The sequence below is a fragment of the Notolepis coatsorum genome (assembly GCF_963971535.1).
Source record: "Notolepis coatsorum genome assembly, chromosome: 20".
In the NCBI taxonomy this organism is placed as follows: Eukaryota; Metazoa; Chordata; class Actinopteri; order Aulopiformes; family Paralepididae; genus Notolepis; species Notolepis coatsorum.
Window position 1 is genome coordinate 51964099 of NC_140184.1, and position 22914 is coordinate 51987012.

Here is a 22914-nt window from a genome sequence, read left to right on the forward strand (position 1 = left end):
TGAACAGCAGGAAAATCACATCAAACTATTCAGAAATGCTTTTGGAATTATTCTTGCACTGTTGTCTATATGTTACTCTGAAGATTTCAAGTAGGCCTACTGTATGTAAAGATAAAGAGGGGTGTGACTGCTTGCACCCTATGCTATGCTATGTTCATGTTCAACCATATCTACCAACCTTTGCCAACCATGCCTATTTAAAGAGTTACTGGTGGCACCCTTCCACTGTTTCAGCAGATATGGTCATATTCAGCGGTAGCCATTTCTTATGTTATATTCATCATACCATAAGACACAGAGGTTACCCTCATTTACAGTGACGACGAGCTTAAAAACAAGATGTCGTTTATCAGCAATTTCATACATATAGGCACAACAAATAAGAATAAACAAAAAAATCAGCTAAGACAGTTACAAGTCGACACACAATGGTCGGAGATCATACTTTTAAATGCAGCAAAAGAAGGAAGAACCTTCAGCTTCAGAGTCAGTTGGAGGGCATTCCAGGTGTTGGAAGCATCAAAGGAAAAAGCAGTTTTCCCTAGTTCAGAGCAAACTTGAGGAACCCTAAGAACCAACCAGCCATTTGAACGTGTAGCATAGGTTCCAAGATTCTATTCCAACAGTGTTGTGATATAAGAGGGACGTTTATCAATAAGGGCTTTAAAATAAACAAATACCAATGATAGTTATGCTTTTCAACCAGAGAAGGCCATCCAACCTTTTCATAAAGGACACAGTGGTCGGTATCATATCTGTCACCAGTAATAAAGCTGGAGTCCAGTGGTTTAAGAGGTTAAGCCACATCATGCCTATAAATCACATCACCATAGTCCAAAATGTATAAGAAAACGGCTTCAACAATCATCTTTCTAGTACTAATCATGGGAAAGCTGGATATTTCTGTACAAGAAGCCACAGTCGCAGCGTGGAAGCTAAAATATCCACATGGAACGTAAATACAATCTTTCATCGAGCCACAATCCAATATATTTATACTCAGTGACTCTCTCTCTCAATGTGGTTGCTGAAATTGTGCTGTGATTGGTTCTGAATCCAGATTGATGTGGACTTAGTTATTGAGTGATGCAGCACTAGTGGTAGTTTGTGATAGTTACATCACTTGGAGGTTGTGTAGACTAATTTAAATGTGTAGGCAGATGAAAGAACATTTACAAATGTAGGCATAAATAACCAACTATCGGTATTGGCAAATATAGGCCTATTTTCCTTTTTTAATATAGGCTTATAGCCTAAATAATCAGTTTCTGTATCGAGCAAGCATTTTAATATCGGCAGCCATGCACCGCTAATTAACTTAAGGTCCCCTATCTTCTAAATGCCCTTTTCCAGTGGTTTGCATTGTTTTCTAGCAATGTGGGGTTGTACCAACACTGACTAGGTGTGAAATTCTCATTCAGGCGCATTCCTCCAGTTCAGCTGACACAAGATCCTCCCCCACTAAACCAAGCCATTCTGAATTTAGCAGATCTGTGACGTATAAGAATTCTGATCTGCATACCTCAGCTCCTTCTGTGGTTGTAGCCACCGCCCACAATCAACAATTCGAGGAAGTTAGTGTAACATTGAAGTTATGACCAAAACAGAGCGAGTGGAAATAATGCGGAAGCGGTTTCCCTTAGGGCTGGGCGATAAAACGATAACGATAACTATCGCGATCAATTATTTCCTCTAAATAAACATGAAACGTGGTCGCAATGTTTCGATATATCGATTTTCCAAGCTTGGATATGAGCACACGCACTAACAACCAATCAGTGAAGGAGATGGCCGACAGCGAAGGAGACCCGCGGTGCACCTCTGGGTAGAGAGGTAGGACTCTAGTAGTAAACAAGGCTGGCTAGGATAATTAGCTTGCACGCCGCTATTTTATAGTTTACGTGCGGAGTGGGTGTGTGGCGTGAATTCTGAGGCCACGGTTAGAGTAGTGTGGGGTATGCGGTGGACGTCGTTGCAATGTATTGGGGCGGAACGGAGTATTTTAGGGTGATGGTTAGTACATTGTCATGGGATACACTGCTTGCTCTGGCAAACTGTTAGTTCCATTCTTATAAGTGGCGGTAGGTTGCCCCCTGGTGGAATATAATAATCTATGCACTGGTGCGTAGAAGAATGTGCGCGGACTGATGACGACATCAACTCGAGACATTCGCAGCAGCAAAACAAGTCTATTAATAGCCCGTCCATCGGCGCCGGGCATAAGAAGTTAATTAAACTTGACTTGAATTATATCGATGATAATTATCGATATCGAGTTATATGAAAATAATTTTATAATTTTATCGCGATAGCGTTTTTGGCCATATCGCCCAGCCCTAGTTTCCCTGTCAGACACGTGCACTTCCCCAAAAGAGAGAAAAAGAGAGAGAGATAGAGGGAGAGACAGACAAATAGAAAGAGGGAGAGAGAGGCTCTCATACGGTGCGAGTCTCGGAGCGATCTCTCCTCTGTCTCTCCCCCTGCTTTTGACACACACTTGCGACTCGAGCCGCTCACACGCGTGCTCTCGGAGCGATCTCTCCCTCTCTATCTCTCTCTCCCTATCTCTATCTGTCTCTCTCTCTCTATATGTCTCTCTCTCTCCCTCCCTCCCTCCCTCTCCCCCCAAAGTTATCTGCCAGTGCAGGTGGGTGACTGTCACTCAAAGCGCATTGCGAGTATGGGCGGAGCCCAGCCAAAAACAGCTTGGAATCTGGCAGGGCAGAAAGTGGTGCACCAAAGTACTTGATTAAAAATACAAAACAATGCATTTTATTGAAAAGAACCTTACAGATGTGTTCCATAGACTCACAGGAATAGTGTAAAATTGCCCAAATAGTGAAAGAAATAGCTAAATAGTTCCCCTTTAACTCATTCAGCGCCGGAGGCCTAGAGCATCTTAGTTCCTACTGCGCCACCACTCTAAGAGATAGGGCTGTGTGGCGGTGTTTGCAGGGCTATATCTATATTCTATATTATAGCTATTGATACAATACTATGGCTCATTTGACATCAACTATCCATCGTTCAATTTGTGAAAAATAATAAATTTTTTCATCTATACGTTTGCGTGTTATACCGTGGTGAATATAAGTATAGTTTCAGGCCATGGTTACACTGGGGGAAAACAGCAATGTTGTATTTTCGAATGATTACGTTTGCATGTCCAAGTTAACCCTTTAATCGCCGTTGACGCTTTTCAGCGTCATTCCCCGCCATGCTTATTCTGCCGATGACGCTGTACAGCGTCATTGATATCAATATTTCAAAAATCTGTGATCGAAATCATATTTCTCCCCCGGAGACATTATATGTACTGGTGAGCCCCTGTCAACTCTCTAACAGAGTGATCCTGGTTAATTCCATAAAACGGCGCTATGGAGGAATATGTGAATTTTACAAAAAGCGTTGGCGTTGCTCGCCCTGGACACGCTGAGTGCTGAACACAGCAGAATCGTAATTGCGTGAGTTCATCCAAACTAATCAAATCATATGGGCACAAATCTCAAAGCCATTAAAATAAAAGGATGTCTGTCATCTTATCAATCGTGACATTCTTTCACCAGAAATTTGACTATAGACTGTAAAAATAGGTGAGTTTCGTAAATTGTCAAGTGCCTGCCAGTAGCTCTCTCTTTCTCTCCAATGGGTGCGTGCTGTCCAGAGGCAATACACAACTACAACTATCCAAACTGATGACATTAATAATTGTTTTTGGATTGCGATTATGAAAAATAATGGAGGATTCTGATGTACATAAGAGTTCAAACTAGTTTGAATAAATTCTCTTTTACTTTGGATTCATTCAAACTTTATTTTGGGGAAAGTGGCACTGTTTTCCCAGTTTGATTTGATACCCATTCCATTTCATTCAATTTGATATTGAGTGTACTGTTATAAAGGTTCATAGGAACAGAGTGTACCTGCCATTGTTGTCAAAAGATGTAATTTTCTCAACTGAGTTTTTGCAGTATTTCAGCAGAAACTATCTGCAGGATGGGAGGTGCACTAAAAATGACAAAAAAAATTTAAACAATATTTGTATTGGTTTTATAGTTTTGTTTACAACATTTATTTACATAGTAATTTAAACATGAACAATTTAGACAATATTGTACCCTCCCCCCCGGACCTCCACCCTCTGGAACTTAAATTCTTACATTTAAAAAGTCTCACACATCCACTGAAAAAAAGCCATGGATATAATTAAAAGATCGATCTTGGGATTTTTAGAATCAATATTGGATTGTTCAAATCCAATCCAAATTACTCACTTACAGCAGCTTGGGGTTGGCATCGCTTTTCTGCAAGAAACTCACCTCCGGTGAGTAGATCACCGTCGAATACACAGAGCTTGGGTAGGTCAAGTGTTCCACTCTGGTTTTCAGAGCAAAGCCAGAGGAACAGCCATTCTGATTAACAAAAACACACCATTTACTCCATCTGATGTGATCTCTGACCCTAATGGCAGATTCATTATAGTTTCAGGAACTCTCTATTCCACAAAGGTAGTCCTAGTCAACGTATATGCTCCCAATTTTGGTGACACGCATTTCATCAATAAACTTATCTCTTCACTCCCCGACCTGAACTCTAATCAACTGATTATGGGAGGTGACTTTAATTGTGCTCTTAACCCAGCCTTAGATCGATCATCATCTAATCCAGCTCCACAATCTCAGACTGCTAGAGCCATAGTGTCCTTCCTGAAGCAATACGGTATTTCAGATGTCTGGCGCTTCCTTCACCCCACCGCCAAACAGTACTCTTTCTTTTCACCAGTTCATCATACATATTCTCGAATTGATTATTTGTTTATCGACAACACATTTCTATCTCAAGTATGTTCCTGCTCTTACGATAGCATTGTTATTTCAGACCATGCAGCAATAATCTTAGAGCTAGCCTTCCCGGACAAATGTCCATCATTCAGGCCGTGGAGACTTAATCCACTATTGCTATCTGAGGACTCATTCTCGTCGTTCCTGTCCACTAAGATCAAATTTTTTATTGAGGTAAATTCTACCCCTGGCATGTCTATGTCCATCATTTGGGAAGCTCTTAAAGCTTTTCTCCGTGGAGAAATTATTTCTAACTGTGCTCGACGTAATAAACTGCGCAACAGCAGACGCGCTGAACTCTCAGACCAAATTATTAACACTTTGATCGCCATAGGTTAAATTCATAATTTACCATCCCTCGCCAGCTCTATTTGTCTATGGAGAAGTTCCCCTTCTTTGCAGGGCTATAACTTTTTAAATTCTATTGCTAAATTGCCATTATTATGGCCCATTCAATGTCCTATATGTATTGTTCAGGGTGTAGCAACGTTAAACTTTTTCATTCACATATTCATACTAAAATATGGTCTAAAGTATAAGTATGTTTTTATCGTTTTCTGCAGCTTTCTCCAGAACTTGATTTATAGCTCCAAATGCATTATATTGATGATGAAATACAGTTTGATAGCAATCGGCGCGAGATAAAAAATGTCAACTGGACGTGGTTCTAGAAGTTACTACGTGTCATCTGATGATGACCGGATGGACGGGGGATCGTTTATAATTCCGTGGGCAGCGTTAGATGATTCATCCAGAGTGGGTCATATGTTCATCATAGCAGTTTATATGGAACACGTTAGAATATAACGCTGAATCTTACCGTGGCTTCCTCGCACCGCTGGCAGATGAGCGTGGAACAGAATTGTTTCTATTATGGGATGGAGAAATGCCCGATCCATTTCCAGGTTGTATAATAGTATATACGTCCAAATCATGTTGTTTTTTCGAGTTATTTGCACCAATCGTGTGTTCTGTATTATAACTATGGAGACAATAGTATGGGTAATTTGACAGGCATTGTTTATAGTGCAACACTGACAAACCAGTTCATTTCTACATACTTTAGTTTGTGCGCTATTCCACGCTAAACATCGGCCCTTTCCAAAATAATCCATAATTTTTTTCTAGATCGCAAGATATGACGTGTTATATGCATATGCCCAAATCGTTTGGGTTGCCCACCTGAAACCTATATTATTTCCAAATCAAAGGTATATACCATATATAGATGTTTTTCCTCACAAAATCATCAAGGGGGGGGTTGTATCGTTACCAAAAGCATGTTTTAGGTTCGGTAAAAGACGACGCTGTGATCGATACAAAAGCATGTTTTAGGTTCAGTAAAATAGACCTGGAATAGACCTTACCTTAGTCAGAAGGTACTCCAAAATTAATAATCCCAGTAATCCCATCGTGATCGCAATTATTTGAAACAATAGCTTTCAGGCGATCGGATCTCCGACAGATTGCTGTGTGCTGATTCACTTTGTGCATCTGGCTGCAGGAACCCCTCCCCCTCAGAGAGAGAGATACCCAGAGACTTGAGCCTTAGTTAAAAAGGTAGGGGATAATGCCACCTGGCGGGATTCGACCGGCATTGCAATTTTAACGTAGGCAGTGGTGCCAGGGAGACACAGACAGGTCTGCACGAGTGTTTAGAATGGGGATCAAAGGAAAAATATCAAAGGATCTAAACCCTGGGGTATGGCGCTCAGCGGTTGGATTCGAAACCCGAGAAATGGGTTTGGCGCAGACAGAGTTAAGGTTGGAGAGGTTAGAGTTTATTTTTAATTTTTTTATGTTACCTTTATTTACCCAGGCAAGCAATTAAGAACAAATTCTTATATACAAAAGCAGCATGTCTGTTATGTAATCAAGGTTGTCACTATAGTAACTAAGAATCTTTCTCTCTCTCTCTCTCTCTCTCTCTCTCTCTCTCTCTCTCTCTCTCTCTCTCTCTCTCTCTCTCCTCTCCCTCTCCCTCTCCCTCTCCCTCTCCCTCCCCATCCCATCCTTATTTCCCCTTGGCTCTGGGAACACATAACACATCTCAGACCAGTGTAAACATGTGCAGGTCTGTGCGGCCCAGGGCTTAGCCTGGGTTCAGCTGCAGGTTGCAGACCCCCTCAGGGCTCTCCCACATCAGACACAGGGAGGCCTGCTCCTGCCTGGAAGTGGGTCACATCAGCGTGGGAGGGAAAGGGGGGAAGGCCAGGCTAAGGCCACCACTCCTGGGGAAAAAGCTAGCGGCAAGCGGGGAATTGTAAAATGCCTAGGAGATAGAAGGTGTTGGAGGAACAGAGAGTACTGGTATAAAGGTTCATAGGAACATAGTACTGTTATGAAGGTTCATAGGAACAGAGTGTACTGTTATGAAGGTTCATAGGAACAGAGTGTACTGTTATAAAGGTTCATAGGAACAGAGTGTACTGTTATAAAGGTTCATAGGAACATAGTACTGTTATGAAGGTTCATAGGAACAGAGAGTACTGTTATAAAGGTTCATAGGAACAGAGTGTACTGTTATAAAGGTTCATAGGAACATAGTACTGTTATGAAGGTTCATAGGAACATAGTACTGTTATAAAGGTTCATAGGAACAGAGTGTACTGTTATAAAGGTTCATAGGAACAGAGTGTACCGTTTTAAAGGTTCATAGGAACATAGTACTATTATGAAGGTTCATAGGAACATAGTACTGTTATGGAGGTTCATAGGAACAGAGTGTACTGTTATAAAGGTTCATTGGAACATAGTACTGTTATAAATGTCCATAGGAACAGAGTGTACTGTTATAAAGGTTCATAGGAACAGAGTGTACTGTTATGAAGGTTCATAGGAACAGAGTGTACTGTTATAAAGGTTCATAGGAACAGAGTGTGCTGTTATAAAGGTTCATAGGAACAGAGTGTACTGTTTTAAAGGTTCATAGGAACAGAGTGTACTGTTATAAAGGTTCATAGGAACATAGTACTGTTTTAAAGGTTCATAGGAACAGAGAGTACTGTTATAAAGGTTCATATGAACATAGTACTGTTATAAAGGTTCATAGGAACAGAGTACTGTTATAAAGGTTCATATAACAGAGTGTACTGTTATGAAGGTTCATAGGAACAGAGTGTACTGTTATAAAGGGAACAGAGTGAGGCGGTTAGGTGGCCGAGCGGAGATTGCGTTCGTCACCAACCCCGGAGCTGTGAGCTGGATTCGCCTGTTCGAATCCAGCTCACAGCTCCGGGGTTGTCATCAGCTTGGCTGGCCGTCTGCACTAATACAATTGGCTGTATTAGAGGGTGGGAGAAGCTGGCGGGGTGGGTCCGGGTCGTTGTAAACAGCGACTCCTACAGTTCGGTTGGGGCGCCTGCTAAGCGCGGATAGGACTTGAGGGGGATAGTGTGGTCCTCCCACACGCTACGCCCTCTCAATGAGAATCCGCGCTGCCAGGTGAAAAGAAGCGGTGATTGGCTGGACGTGTGTCGGAGGAAGCACGTGGTAGCCTCCACTCTCCCAGATGATCTGACTGTGGGGGGTAAGTGCGCAGCGACCAAGAAGGGACTGGGAATTGGCATACGACTAACATTGGGATGGGAGAAAATCGGAGGAAAATGGAGGGGGAAAAAGACCAATAAAAAAAAATAATAATAAAGGGAACAGAGTGTACTGTTATGAAGGTTCATAGGAACAGAGTGTACTGTTATGAAGGTTCATAGGAACAGAGTGTACTGTTATGAAGGTTCATAGGAACAGAGTGTACTGTTATAAAGGTTCATAGGAACAGAGTGTACTGTTATAAAGGTTCATATGAACATAGTACTGTTATGAAGGTTCATAGGAACAGAGTGTACTGTTATAAAGGTTCATAGGAACATAGTACTGTTATGAAGGTTCATAGGAACAGATAGTACTGTTATGAAGGTTCATAGGAACAGAGTGTACTGTTATAAAGGTTCATAGGAACATAGTACTGTTATGAAGGTTCATAGGAACAGAGAGTACTGTTATAAAGGTTCATAGGAACAGAGTGTACTGTTATAAAGGTTCATAGGAACATAGTACTGTTATGGAGGTTCATAGGAACAGAGTGTACTGTTATAAAGGTTCATAGGAACATAGTACTGTTATGAAGGTTCATAGGAACATAGTACTGTTATGAAGGTTCATAGGAACATAGTACTGTTATGAAGGTTCATAGGAACACAGTGTACTGTTATAAATGTGCATAGGAACATAGTACTGTTATGAAGGTTCATAGGAACATAGTACTGTTATAAAGGTTCATAGGAACAGAGTGTACTGTTATAAAGGTTCATAGGAACAGAGTGTACCATTTTAAAGGTTCATAGGAACATAGTACTATTATGAAGGTTCATAGGAATATAGTACTGTTATAAAGGTTCATAAGAACAGAGTGTACTGTTATGGAGGTTCATAGGAACAGAGTGTACTGTTTTAAAGGTTCATAGGAACAGAGTGTACTGTTATAAAGGTTCATAGGAACAGAGTGTGCTGTTATAAAGGTTCATAGGAACAGAGTGTACTGTTTTAAAGGTTCATAGGAACAGAGTGTACTGTTATAAAGGTTCATAGGAACAGAGTGTACTGTTATAAAGGTTCATAGGAACATAGTACTGTTTTAAAGGTTCATAGGAACAGAGAGTACTGTTATAAAGGTTCATAGGAACATAGTACTGTTATAAAGGTTCATAGGAACAGAGTACTGTTATAAAGGTTCATAGGAACAGAGTGTACTGTTATGAAGGTTCATAGGAACAGAGTGTACTGTTATAAAGGGAACAGAGTGTACTGTTATGAAGGTTCATAGGAACAGAGTGTACTGTTATAAAGTTTCATAGGAACAGAGTGTACTGTTATAAAGGTTCATAGGAACAGAGAGTACTGTTATAAAGGTTCATAGGAACATAGTACTGTTTTAAAGGTTCATAGGAACAGAGTGTACTGTTATAAAGGTTCATAGGAACATAGTACTGTTATGAAGGTTCATAGGAACAGAGTACTGTTTTAAAGGTTCATAGGAACATAGTGCTGTTATAAAGGTTCATAGGAACATAGTACTGTTATGAAGGTTCATAGGAACATAGTACTGTTTTAAAGGTTCATAGGAACATAGTACTGTTATGAAGGTTCATAGGAACAGAGTACTGTTATAAAGGTTCATAGGAACATAGTACTGTTATGAAGTTTCATAGGAACAGAGAGTACTGTTATGAAGGTTCATAGGAACATAGTACTGTTATGAAGGTTCGTAGGAACAGAGTGTACTGTTATAAAGGTTAATTGGAACAGAGAGTACTGTTATAAATGTCCATAGGAACAGAGCATAATATTATAAAGGTTCATTGGAACAGAGCATACTGTTATAAATGTTATTGGGAACAGAGTACTGTTATGAAGGTTCATAGGAACAGAGGGTACTGTTATAAAGGTTCATAGGAACAGAACGTACTGTTATGAAGGTTCATAGGAACAGAACGTACTGTTATAAAGGTTCATAGGAACAGAGGGTACTGTTATAAAGGTTAATGTCAGCTTGAGTAGGTTTCAAAGGTGTCGTTATAGAAAGCAACAGAACCGAGATCTTAAGAAGCTTGAAACTAAGTTGTCGTGGAAAACTCTGTCAGAATTTTAAATCAAATCAGGGGTGCTTTGAGCCTACCAGATGTTTCTATCCATGCACCAATCTGTTTTAATCACTCTTTTTTGGCTCCATGGACAGACAGGGGTTACCTTGCCTGGAGTGGGAAGGGGCTAGCTTCCATTAAGGACTTATACATAGACGGTCACTTTGCATCCTTCGATCTACTAGGGCTGGGCGATATGGCCTAAAAATAAAATCCCTGATTATTTTTTTTTAAATCCGATTTACGATTTTAATTGATTTTTTTCTCTTGAGAGCAAAAAAAATTACTTTGTTTTTATTTGGCACAAAAAATCAAACCAAGATGAATGTCCCTATTGGGATTGTGCAAACCTAACTTTAACCAATCTTCACTTAAAAAAATTATAATATATATAAAAGGTTACTCTTGATCAAACAAAGATGAATGTCCCTATTGGGATTAATAGTGCAATAACTAGCTTTTTCACCATACTTCACTTAAAACAAATAAAAGGTGCCTCTTGATCATCAAACAAGAATGAATTTCCCTATTGGGATTAATAAAGTGCAAATCGAACTTTCACCAAACATCACTTTTTGTAAAAATAAAAGGTGACTCTTAAAAATATATATATATATTTCTTTTAATCAATAACTTTTTCAAAATCGTCCTAAATCATTAATAGCGAATTAATCGATAATATCGATGAATCGCCCAGCCCTACGATCTACTAAAGAGGAAGTTTGAGTTGCCCGGCACCAACTGGCTCAGATTTTTACAAGTCAGAAATTATGTTAGATCCAAAGTTCAGGCTTTCGAAGAGCTCCCAATTAGGCTTGGGCGGTATGACGGTATTACAGTATCCGACGGTACCGTCAAAATCAGTTGGGTTTCAGTTTATATTTACACTGAAACGGAGTTTCGACGGGGACTGCACACACACAGCACGGCCAGCAGAGGGCAGTTTCCTAATGATTGATTGGCCATTGTGAGTCACGTGAGGAGAACACAGAGGTGCATCACACTAACCTCAGTAACCTGTATGCATTTCCTCTATCTCTGAGCAGACGGCTAAAGCTTAAGCAATAATAATTATACGTTACAATTGAACGATGAAGCGTCGAAGTTAACCACCGTCACTCCAGCCCACGATGAGCTCCCTGACCACAGATGGCTAACGTTTTGTCAAACGAGCTAAACTTGCACACACTGTCGCATTTGGACAATTAAAGGACTGGAGTCTCTTCGGATTTAAGCAAAACCCTCGCCGCCACGAGTCGCCAGTGACTTCATTCAGCACAACGAGACTACGAGAGACGGAGGCACTTCTTTGGGAATGTAATATAAAACGGGGTGAGTGAGTGTTGACATTTTTTAATCATAATGCAACTGGCTCACGTTGATACGAGGCTAACTAGCTACCGTTAGCTCACGTCGATACCTGGATGGTGCCGGCAGGCTACCGCCCTGTTTCTATTCTTACCTCCATCTCGAAAGTCATGGAGAAAATAGTCTACGAACAGGTCGAAAAGTACCTGGCGGAAAAAAATCGAATCTACGAATTCCAATCTGGCTTCAGAACGTCCCACTCCACTGACACATGCCTCCTCTATTTGAACGACCACATCAAACAAGAGGTGGACGCGGGCAAATACTGCGGCATGGTCATGCTGGCCTTCGACACTGTCAATCACTCCATTCTGATGGACAAGCTAAAAGCAATTGGTTTTGATAGCTTATCAGTGAGCTGGATGCAATCCTACCTGGAGGGGAGAGAACAGATGGTAGAGGTAAACGGTACTCTACCCCCCCCCCTCACAGTGAGCTGTGGTGTTCCACAAGGAAGCATACTAGGACCGCTACTCTTCCTAATTTATGCAAATGACATGTCGTCAGCCTGTGACTGCAACTTGTTCCTGTTTGCGGACGACTCAGCCCTGCTGGTCTCTGACAAGAACAAGTTGCAGGTTGAAAAAACCCTCAGCTCGGAACTAGGCAAAATCTGCATATGGCTCGCTGATAACAAACTATCATTACACATGGGCAAAACAGAGTCCATTCTCTTCGGTTCAAATAACAAACTCAGCAAGACCGACGGCTTCTCAGTTACAGTGGGTGACAATATTGTCACAAGGAAAGACGAAATTACCTACCTGGGTTCCATCCTAGAGGCAAATCTTTCCTGTGACAAAATGGCATCCAATGTAATAAAAAAAGTCAACCAACGAACTAGATTCTTGTACCGGATCTCCTCTCTGGTAAACAAGAATACCCTGAAGACTCTGGCAGGAGCACTCATTCAAGGGTACTATGACTATGCGTGCACCTCATGGTACCAAAGCACCTCAAAGGCGCTTAAAACAAAATTACAAACATCACAAAACAAACTGGTCAGACTACTACTTGACCTGAACCCCAGAACCCACCTCACCCCTGCCCACTCAGAGTACAGCAACTTGCAATGGGCCTGGTCTACAAGATACACTATACGACCGGGGTGCCCATGTACAGTACATGTCAAAATACTTCCCAAAGGTCAGTGAATACCACAACCACTACACCAGAGGAAGCTCAACAAATCATGTTAAACCCAGATTCGGCTCAAACAAGGGACTAAACACGTTTCGCAATTATGCCACAACAATGTGGAATGCCCTACCCAAAGCTGTAAAGGAATGTGAATCCCTGCCCACATTCAAAACCGCTCTTAAAGAGCACCTACGGGAGGCTGCAATTCGAAACTGGCCACCGTAAATGCCCAAAACCCCCACCACCTCCTAATAGACAGTCTCCTCCCCACCGCATGTATATATTCCCTCCCCGCCGTATGTATATTTCTCTCCCACCCACCCACCCCCTCCTAATGTACAGTCCCCTCCCCATCATATGTATATACTCTGTCAGGATCTAGGGGTAACAGTACTGTATATTTGAATACTGTTTATGTCACACATGTATCAGTACTAAATACCTATATGTCCCTATGCCATAAATGTCATGTATGTTGTGTATGTCATAAATGTCTATATGAATTGAAAATGGGGGACCCTGATGGAAACAAGACAAACGTCTTTCTCAGGTCTGCATCCCCTTAACAATTGTATGTATTGAGCCGTACTGTATTGTACCCATTCTGCAATCTGTTAAATAAAGTTTTCATTCATTCATTCATTCAGTGGCTACTGGCTACCTTCTGTGATTTGTTTACTTCGAGGTTGAAGAAAGTGCACTTTCAGGTTGAAAGAACGGCCCTAATCTCAACGTGTTTCAAATATAAGCAAGCGTTATGTATGGTGATAATAACGAGTATATTGTTAGCTCCGCCGCTGGATGCTGCGGGCTTCTGGCTACCATTCTGAGAGCTAACGATAGTAGTACTGGATGCCGCGGGCTAACTGGCCATCTCCGTGATTTGTTTACTTGGTAACACGGGTTGCCACCCCCCCCCCGCTGATGAAAATGAAAGTCATACCGTCATATACCATATACCGGGGTATTAGGTCATCAGGTTATGACGGTATGAAAAAAATTATACCGCCCAAGCCTACTCCCAATTGAACATTCTTTCTTTGATATATTGCTGAGCCCTCCCCACTCAAAGCACCTCATCTCTAGGTTTGTACTGTATGTCTGTTTGACAACTGTAATATGGCCTCTACTGAGAAGATTAAAGAACAATGGCAGGAGGAACTCTGTATTAATCTATCTGATATTGTATGGGATAGGAGTCTGTCTATAGTACAACTTGGCTCAGTCAATAGTAGACACCAGCTGATAGAAAGCAACAGAACAGAACATTTCAAACTGTTATACACCTAAACCAGTTTTCCATGCGTGATAATAATTTTTAAGTCGCATGCTCCAATTGCTCATTTGCAAATTAATGCGGTTTCAAAATGTTGATTTTGACTGTTCTGCTGTCGTACTTCATTTAAACAGTGTCTAGGAACATTGAACATATGTATGTCTGATAGATTCATTCAGAATATTGTATTGTTGGTAGCACTTAAAAATGGCCCTATTCCTGTGTATAGTGTTCCCAAGTTTTAATGTACTTGAACACAACGTTTCGGCCTGTGGCCTTTTTCAAGTGTCACCGACATGTGAAAAGGGGTGGAGTATATATACATATACAAATTAAGGGTCAAGGTTGAGCCAGTGTGACGGATCATACTGGGTCTGCGTTGTGTTTGATGTTAAATGTTAAATGAGAATGTCCCGAGGGGGAGTCGAACAGGGGGCTCCCGCGTCCGCGGGCGACGACACAGACCGCTGCACTAAGAAGTGGATCCACTCCTAACTACCGTACCTATGCGTCTATTAACCTTGTTATGGGGAAGTGAGTTTAATTTACCAGCCCGCACTGCCACAGTCACCCGTCAACACACCTGTTTCAGTGACTGTGGACATACCCACGGACTTCCCCGTTACACCAGGTCAAAGTTCAAATCAATTAGCCTATAGGCTACACATTTACAGACCATATTGCAGCTCAAGTGCCAGAACATACGGTACATAGTAACAATGACAGTAGTACGGTAGTTTAGTAGTTAAATGTGACACACCTTCACATGCCAAAATAGAGAAAATATATATAATAAGAAAACTTAAAAAACAGAAAAATGTATTAAAAAAACACAGAATTGATTTGAACCTTGACCTGGTTCAACCTTGACCCCTAATATGTATGTATATATACCCCACCCCTTTTCACATGTTGGTGACACTTGAAAAAGGCCACAGGCCGAAACGTTGTGTTCAAGTATATTAAACTTGGGAACACTGCAGACGGTGTGCTGACTTTATTCCACAACATTACAGATCTATTTTGAGTCTAGCACCCGTGACTACACTTGGGAGGTAGTCTTTTCTACTACCTATTCCTGTGTACCCTTGAAAGCAAGCTTGATATTAGGAGCAGATCAATAATAACAAATGATCAAAATGTTGTCAAAATCACAATTATATCCCAATGCAATATCCAAATCACAGAGAGGCTGCAATATTTGATAAAGGGACATGTGTATCAAAATACCATTCTAAATGTATTATTGTGGTACTGCAGAGAAGCCCTGGCCCACAAATCATAATCTACAGATGTCAGAGACCTCACAGTAGAGACCACCACAAAAATAACCTCATGATTATTTTAAACTTTTTTCAATGAAAAAGAAAATTATGAAGCAAACATTTTCTTTCGCTCTAATATCATGAATCATATCGCAATTGAAATATCTGTGAAAAGCAGATATGACTCACCTCCCAAATCCTTCAGCCCTATTATCTCTCCAAGATCTCTCAAAGTGTGCCTGGGAGTCAACGTGACTGAAAAAGACTTGTCTTGGATGTTGTTTTTGTGCTGTGGGGCTTATCATTGCTGCTGGTCTCGTGTTGCAGGTACCTGTACGAGCGGATAGACGGGCGTGTCCGGGGGAACCTGCGGCAGGCGGCCATCGACCGCTTCAGTAAGCCGGACTCGGACCGCTTCGTCTTCCTGCTGTGCACCCGTGCAGGAGGCCTGGGCATCAACCTCACCGCCGCCGACACCTGCATCATATTCGACTCTGACTGGAACCCTCAGAACGACCTGCAGGTAACACACACACACACACCTATACAATGACATGGGGTGGGGGTTGGAAATCGACACAGCAATAGGCCGATATTATATCCATAATATAGATACGTATCGAAAGTATCTATATTTTAGATTAAAATAAATAAAAATCTCCACTTGACAATCCCATTTACTGCGATGAAAATGATTGGAGTGAGGTGAACAGACTGAAAACCAGTGGCGGCCGGTGGGTTTTCGCCACTAGGGGCGCTATACCAAATATTTTGTACAGTACAGTACCACGCAACACTCGTGATTCGACTCACGCTCACGGCAATGAATCGGCTCTTATGAACGAGTCGCTCAGCTGTTACTACAGCAACACACAACCAGTCAAATAAAGTATAGTCTAGACTCTAATTCACAACTTGAAACACAATATATAAATAGAAAAGTTAGAAACAAAACTCGCCCGTCTACAAACACAGGCAGATCTCTCCCTCTCTCCTTCTCTCTCTCACACACAGCGCGACGTGGAATCGATTCGTTACACAATCAGACCTATTATATACCAAGAATAACTTCAGTATGAGTACAGGGCTGTACACATATTTTGCATATTGTTAAACGAGCCAAGGCTAGCTATTAAACTATCGATATGAATCGAAAATCTGGGACCCTGATGTAAACAAGACAAACGTCTTTCTCTGGTCTGCATCCCCTTAACAATTGTGTGTATTGAGCCGTACTGTATTGTACCCATTCTGCAATCTGTTAATAAAGTTCTCATTCATTCATTCAAACATAGACGATCTCTCTGTCTCTCGGATCAATCAAATCAAATAATTAACACATGTATGTTGTCATTTTAAACAACTCACCATTCATTCATTATGCATCAGCAGCATCAGAGAGCATTTTAGTAGTTACATTTTCAACAAGATTGCTGCTATTTAAACACTTCATGGAAACGGGGTAACGTTAACCTTATGTCGACTGTAGTATTGTATGACCTCGACATAACGTTTAAACGTTAACGTTACTCCGTTCCATGCACTTCTAAGTGGCCAGCTAAGCTAACGGAGCTAACAGCTAGCAGTAGCTGTAACGTTATGCGGCATCAGTAGACAACGTATCATGTATTAAACTAGAGTTAAGATCGCTAATCTACCTTGTTGTTGGCTTGTTGATAAAGTATATCCACTCCATGGCATTGTCCATCCAGCCTGTGTTGATGTCCATCCGGATCTCAGGTTGGTGTGGTCCAAGTAGTTTCAAGTCTTTTTTTTCTTGCATTGTCCGTCTTTCAAACGGTGTTGATTTGATGGATTTAACAGAATTATCCAATTCCATGGTGGTAGCTTTAGCTAACTATAAATCGAAATGAAAATACTCAGTCCTTGAATAAACCGAAGGCGTCTTTTCTTCTCTATTGTGAACTGTAGTAGTGTAGTTGCTGTTGTTGACGAGTAGACTGAACTTGCTGACTTGCTGTGATAAGATACCTCCTCCTGGCGTGAGAAATGCGGCTATGGAAAAAAACTGGCATCGCGTCGGCCAATCAGAGAGCGTCTCCGCGAAATGCGGCTATGGAAATTCTTCACGGAAGTTCACTTTTGCTGCCTAGACCGCTTCAAATAGCGCTCGGATTCCAACATAATAGTCATATTTCAACGCACAACGCCGTATGCACTGATTGGCTGTGACGGAGACAGCGATCAAACTGTGACGCGCAGTCAGAGCGCTATCGCTTCTTGCCCGGGCGAGAAATACGAAAAAATAAAAAAAAACGTCACTTCCTGCCCATGAAAACGCTGTTTTTTTTTATTTAGATAATAACGTTATATTGTGCATTGGAAATACAAACATACTTAAAACGAGTAAATATTATTCATTTTAAACATGTTTATATTATTTATAGGGCTATAAAACAAAAAACAAAAAAGTTTTTTTTTTCTTCTTCTCTCATTTAACAGGTGGGTCGGCGCCCATAGCGCCACCAGTGGCGAGCCGCCACTGCTGAAAACGTTATCTTACTAGATAAAACAGATGATGTATATATCTTTTTATTGCAGATATTAACGTTTTCTGTTGAATAAAAGAATAAATTATAATAATACATCTACTAAATAAGTCTTTGTTGACCTAGATCCCTAACAACTGATTCCACGTAGAGTCTTACTGGCCCGACCAGAGTCATATCAACCACATTCATAATAACTACCCACAATAACAATAACCATTAGCTGGGTTCACTGTGTGTGTAAAGCAGTTGTTTTGTTGTGCTCTCAGGCCCAGGCTCGCTGCCACAGGATTGGTCAGAACAAAGCAGTGAAGGTGTACCGGCTGATCACAAGGAACTCGTACGAGCGGGAGATGTTCGACCGTGCCAGTCTGAAGCTGGGACTGGACAAGGCGGTGCTGCAGAGCATGAGCGGCCGAGATAACAGCCTGGGGGGAGCAGGAGGAGCAGTAGCAGGAGGAGGAGGAACAGCGGGGGGAGGGGTGAGTCTTCAAAAATACATTAAAAAAAAAAACTGTTTGTACATAGGTCTGGAAAGTTTTTTATAATTTTTTTTTTAATATAATTTCCAAGTCTTGGAAACTGAGAAGTACACAATTCTGGAAAAGTATGGTGGAAATATACTTAGTGAAATATAGCTGTCCAGATACCTGCATAACTACTCATTTTATCATGGCTTGAAACTGACTTTTTCCACTGTGTTCCCAAAACCATCCGCAAACATATTTCATCCTAAAGTAGGTTAACTTATAATTTATAGACCAGCCATTATTCAAATTCCTCCAATCTATGGTAATATTCTGATTCTCACAAAAGGTAAGAAAGATGAAAATTAGATTGAGATTAGAGAAAAATATTACTCAGTAGCGGCCGCTGACGCTGGTGCCTTGTAGGTCGCAGTTCTCGTTAATAGGTCGAGTTGAAAATGTAATGCTCTGAGATGCTCTGGAGCAATCTCTCTCTGTCTCTCGGATCAATCAAATCAAATAATTAACACATGTATGTTGTCATTTTAAACAACTCACCATTCATTCATTATGCATCAGCAGCAACACAAACACGCACAGCTCTCTCTCTCTCTCTCGCTCTCTCACTCTCTCTCAGATGATGTCAGATCCATTCAATAATAAACACATTTGTAAAGCTCGTTATTTTAAGCAAGTTACCATTCATTGTCTGAGTGGTTATGTCCCACATGCAGCGAAATTAGAGAGAGAGCGAGAGAGAGAGAGCATTTTACTAGTAAAGTTACATTTTCAACAAGATTGCTGCTATTTAAACACTTCATGGAAACGGGGTAACGTTAACCTTATGTCGACTGTAGTATTGTATGACCTCGACATAACGTTTAAACGTTAACGTTACTCCGTTTCCATGCAGTAATTATAAAAGTGGCCGGCTAACGGAGCTAACAGCTAGCAGTAGCTGTAACGTTACAACGTTATGCGGCATCAGTAGACAACGTATCATGTATTAAACTAGAGTTAAGATCGCTAATCTACCTTGTTGTTGGCTTGTTGTTGTTGATAAAGTATATCCACTCCATGGCATTGTCCATCCAGCCTGTGTTGATGTCCATCCATTGTCCATACATGTCCCTCCACACTGCATCCATATTATAGCTTGCAAGCTGTGTGAGTGAAGAGCTGTGTCTTTGTCCATTTCTGCCTCGAACAGCCTGCAAACTACCTGGCGTTCTATCGCCATGCTCTAAGACAAACTCTAACCTTAACCAACTTTGAAAGAGTGCCTAAGCTCAGTGTAGTTGCTGTTGTTGTTGACGAGTCGACTGAACTGCTGTTCTGTAAGCCAACCCGAGAAATGCGGCTATGGAAAAAAACTGGCATCGCGTCGGCCAATCAGCGAGCGTCTCCACGAAATGCGGCTATGGAAAATTCTTCACGGAAGTTCACGCGGCTGCCTAGACCGCTTCAAATCGCGCTCGGATTCTGCTCTTCCAACATAATAGTCATATTTCAACGCACAACGCCGTATGCACTGATTGGCTGTGACGGAGACAGCGATCAAACTGTGACGCGCACGCAGAGCGCTATCGCTTCTTGCCCGGGCGAGAAATACAAAAAAAATAAAAAAAAACGTCACTTCCTGCCCATGAAAACGATGTTTTTTTAATTTAGATAATAACGTTATATTGTGCATTGGAAATACAAACATACTTAAAATGAGTAAATATTATTAATTTTAAACATGTTTATATTATTTATAGGGCTATAAAACAAAAAAACTAAAAACTTATTTGTCTTGTTCTCTCATATAACCAGGGTAGGAGCTGAGGGGGGGCGGCGCCCGAGCGCCCCTAGTGGTAGAGCCGCCACTGATATTACTAAAGACTGTTAAAAGTTGTATTGGGCCTAATGAAGAAAAAATAAGAAGATGCCCTCAGAAATAACAAAGTTGGAATTTCCAGCTATAAGTTAGACTGTGTGCTTGTTGACCAATCGACCAGTTGCCAATACAATGGAGCCAGCTATTAACAAACCCAATCTCACCAATTAAACACAAAATAATAACTTTGCTCACATTGCACAGCCTGCTCTTATGATCTACTGAGTGACTAGAAATAGCTGTATGATAGAGCGGTGAATCCAACTCGCAAATCCATTAAGGTTACTATCTCTAACATCATTAAGCATTGTGCCAAATTCATGTTTTATTTATTTATTACTAATGCTAGTGTTTTATAACAAAAACTCAAGGCCCAGCCTTCGATTTTTAGCTTTGTTCTCCAAGTCCAGGATCAGTTTAGCCTAGAATTGCTGATCTTACAAACTTGTGGGTGAATAACTAATAGAAACATAATATATTGGTAAAAATAAATTTAAATAAAAAAATCGCCTTCTTACCCAACCTTTAACTCATTCAGCCCCAGCCATTAGCCGGGTCCCGTTGTAGCTATGCCACGCTTTAAAGATAGGAGTGCGTCACCCTGTTTGTAGAGCTATATCTATATTTTATATTATAGCTATGGGGACAATACTATGGTCATTTGACACTGACTTTCTTCCGTCCAAGATGCAAAAAAGAGAAAAAAAATTCATGCATACGTTCACGCGTTATCCCGTGGTGAATATAAGTATAATTTCAGAGTGATCCGGGATAAAGCGAGTAATAGTAGTAGAAAAGACTCACGCACATCCAAAGTATAGTCACGGGTGCTTGACTCAAAATAGATCTGTAATGTTGTGGAATAAAGTCAACACACCGTCTGCAGTGTTCCCAAGTTTAATATACTTGAACACAACGTTTCGGCCTGTGGCCTTTTTCAAGTGTCACCAACATGTGAAAAGGGGTGGGGTATATATACATACATATTAGGGGTCAAGGTTGAACCAGGTCAAGGTTCAAATCAATTAGCCTATAGGCTACACATTTACAAAACATACTGCAGCTCAAGTGCCAGAACATACGGTACATAGTTACAATGACAGTAGTACGGTAGTTAGATGTAACACACCTTCACATGCAAAATAGAGAAAAATATATATAATAAGAAAACTTAAAAAACAGAAAAATGTATTAAAAAACAGAACCAGACAGAATGTGTGTATTTACAGGAAGGGTTTAATGTCAAACTCTTCATTCAGTCCAAGAGGGGCCATAGTCTGCAGGTTGTGTATATGGTAGGTATCTCTCTGCAAAAGTAGTTTGCCATGGTCTCCGCCTCTCGCTGGTCTCTCGAGCGAGTAATAGGGCGCAACGTGAATTATACTATAATCGTTGGCGTTTCTTGCCTGGACATGCTACTATTTACAAATCAAATGTATATAATAGGTATTATGTTTCATCATGAATGCATGAAAAGGGGGGGGGGGTCATTTCTGATGCTTTGATTGCCAATAACGGCATTCGTATTGAACACTAAAAACGCTGATCAGCTGGATCGGTATTAAAACATTGTTGGATCAAGCTGACATTGATGTCAGATAGTCCTTACCTGTGGTTGGTGGAGTTCCAAAAAGAATATTCCAATTGTGTGATCGCGATTTCGAGTATTGGTGCCTGTATGGTCCCGGACATAATTTGGCACAACTTATGGATCCAGAGTGCCAGATGCGTTTCCAAGTGTTCGGATGAAGCGACTTACTCGGCTCAGTCTAAATATAGTGCCCGGTGACATTTGAGTGTAACACAGAGTTAGATAAGGTTTCAAAGTATGCGCGACACTGCCATCTGGCAGGATGTGGCCGGTATTGCACTTTGGTAATCTCTGGCAGCCAACACATGGCGAGTTAACCCGAGATATCTCGGGTCTGGCAATTAAAGAGTTAAAGGGGAACTATCTTATAAATGGCCTTTTCCAGTGGTTAGCATTGTTTTCTAGCAATGTGGGGTTGTACCAACACTGACTAGATGTGAAATTCTCATTCAGTCCCATTCCTCCAGTTCAGTTGATACAATATCCTCCCCCAGTGAACTAAGCCATTCAGAATTGCCTCGTTTGTCTACGTAGAGACAGATAAAGGTGACAGATAAAGAGACAGATAAAGATGACTAAATATGATAAACGAAAAAAGAGCATTTGACACATGACAAAAAATAAGCTGACGAAATTAACACTGCTCAGAGCTGATCATACTGTATAATTATTTTTTTAAATAAACCCTGATATTTAATTGGGTGACTTTTCTTCATCACTGGTGCTCGTGCACTGGCCTGCCAGCAGAGTGACAGTAGAGTAATGGAATTACTCTCAAGTGGGCAACACTAGCAGCACCTGCTGTCAGAGCATAGGGAGAAGATGAAGACAGAATGATGAGCCTCTTGACCAGGGATGTCAAACTCTATTACCAAGGCCGCCAAAATGAAAAATACTGATGATTTTGCAGGCAGGACGCATAATAATACATGGAAAAG

General features: G+C 41.0%; 1 protein-coding gene across 3 annotated transcripts in view; it reads left to right on the top strand.

Moving 5' to 3' along the window:
* The window catches only part of chd9 (chromodomain helicase DNA binding protein 9), a 202567-nt gene that overhangs the window by 129975 nt on the left and 49678 nt on the right, over nt 1–22914 (top strand). For all 3 annotated transcript variants that reach the window (XM_084337361.1, XM_084337363.1, XM_084337362.1), the window contains exons 16-17: nt 15857–16052; nt 18309–18521. In XM_084337361.1, the coding sequence (XP_084193487.1) occupies nt 15857–16052; nt 18309–18521 (409 nt within the window). The remainder of the gene's footprint in view (nt 1–15856; nt 16053–18308; nt 18522–22914) is intronic.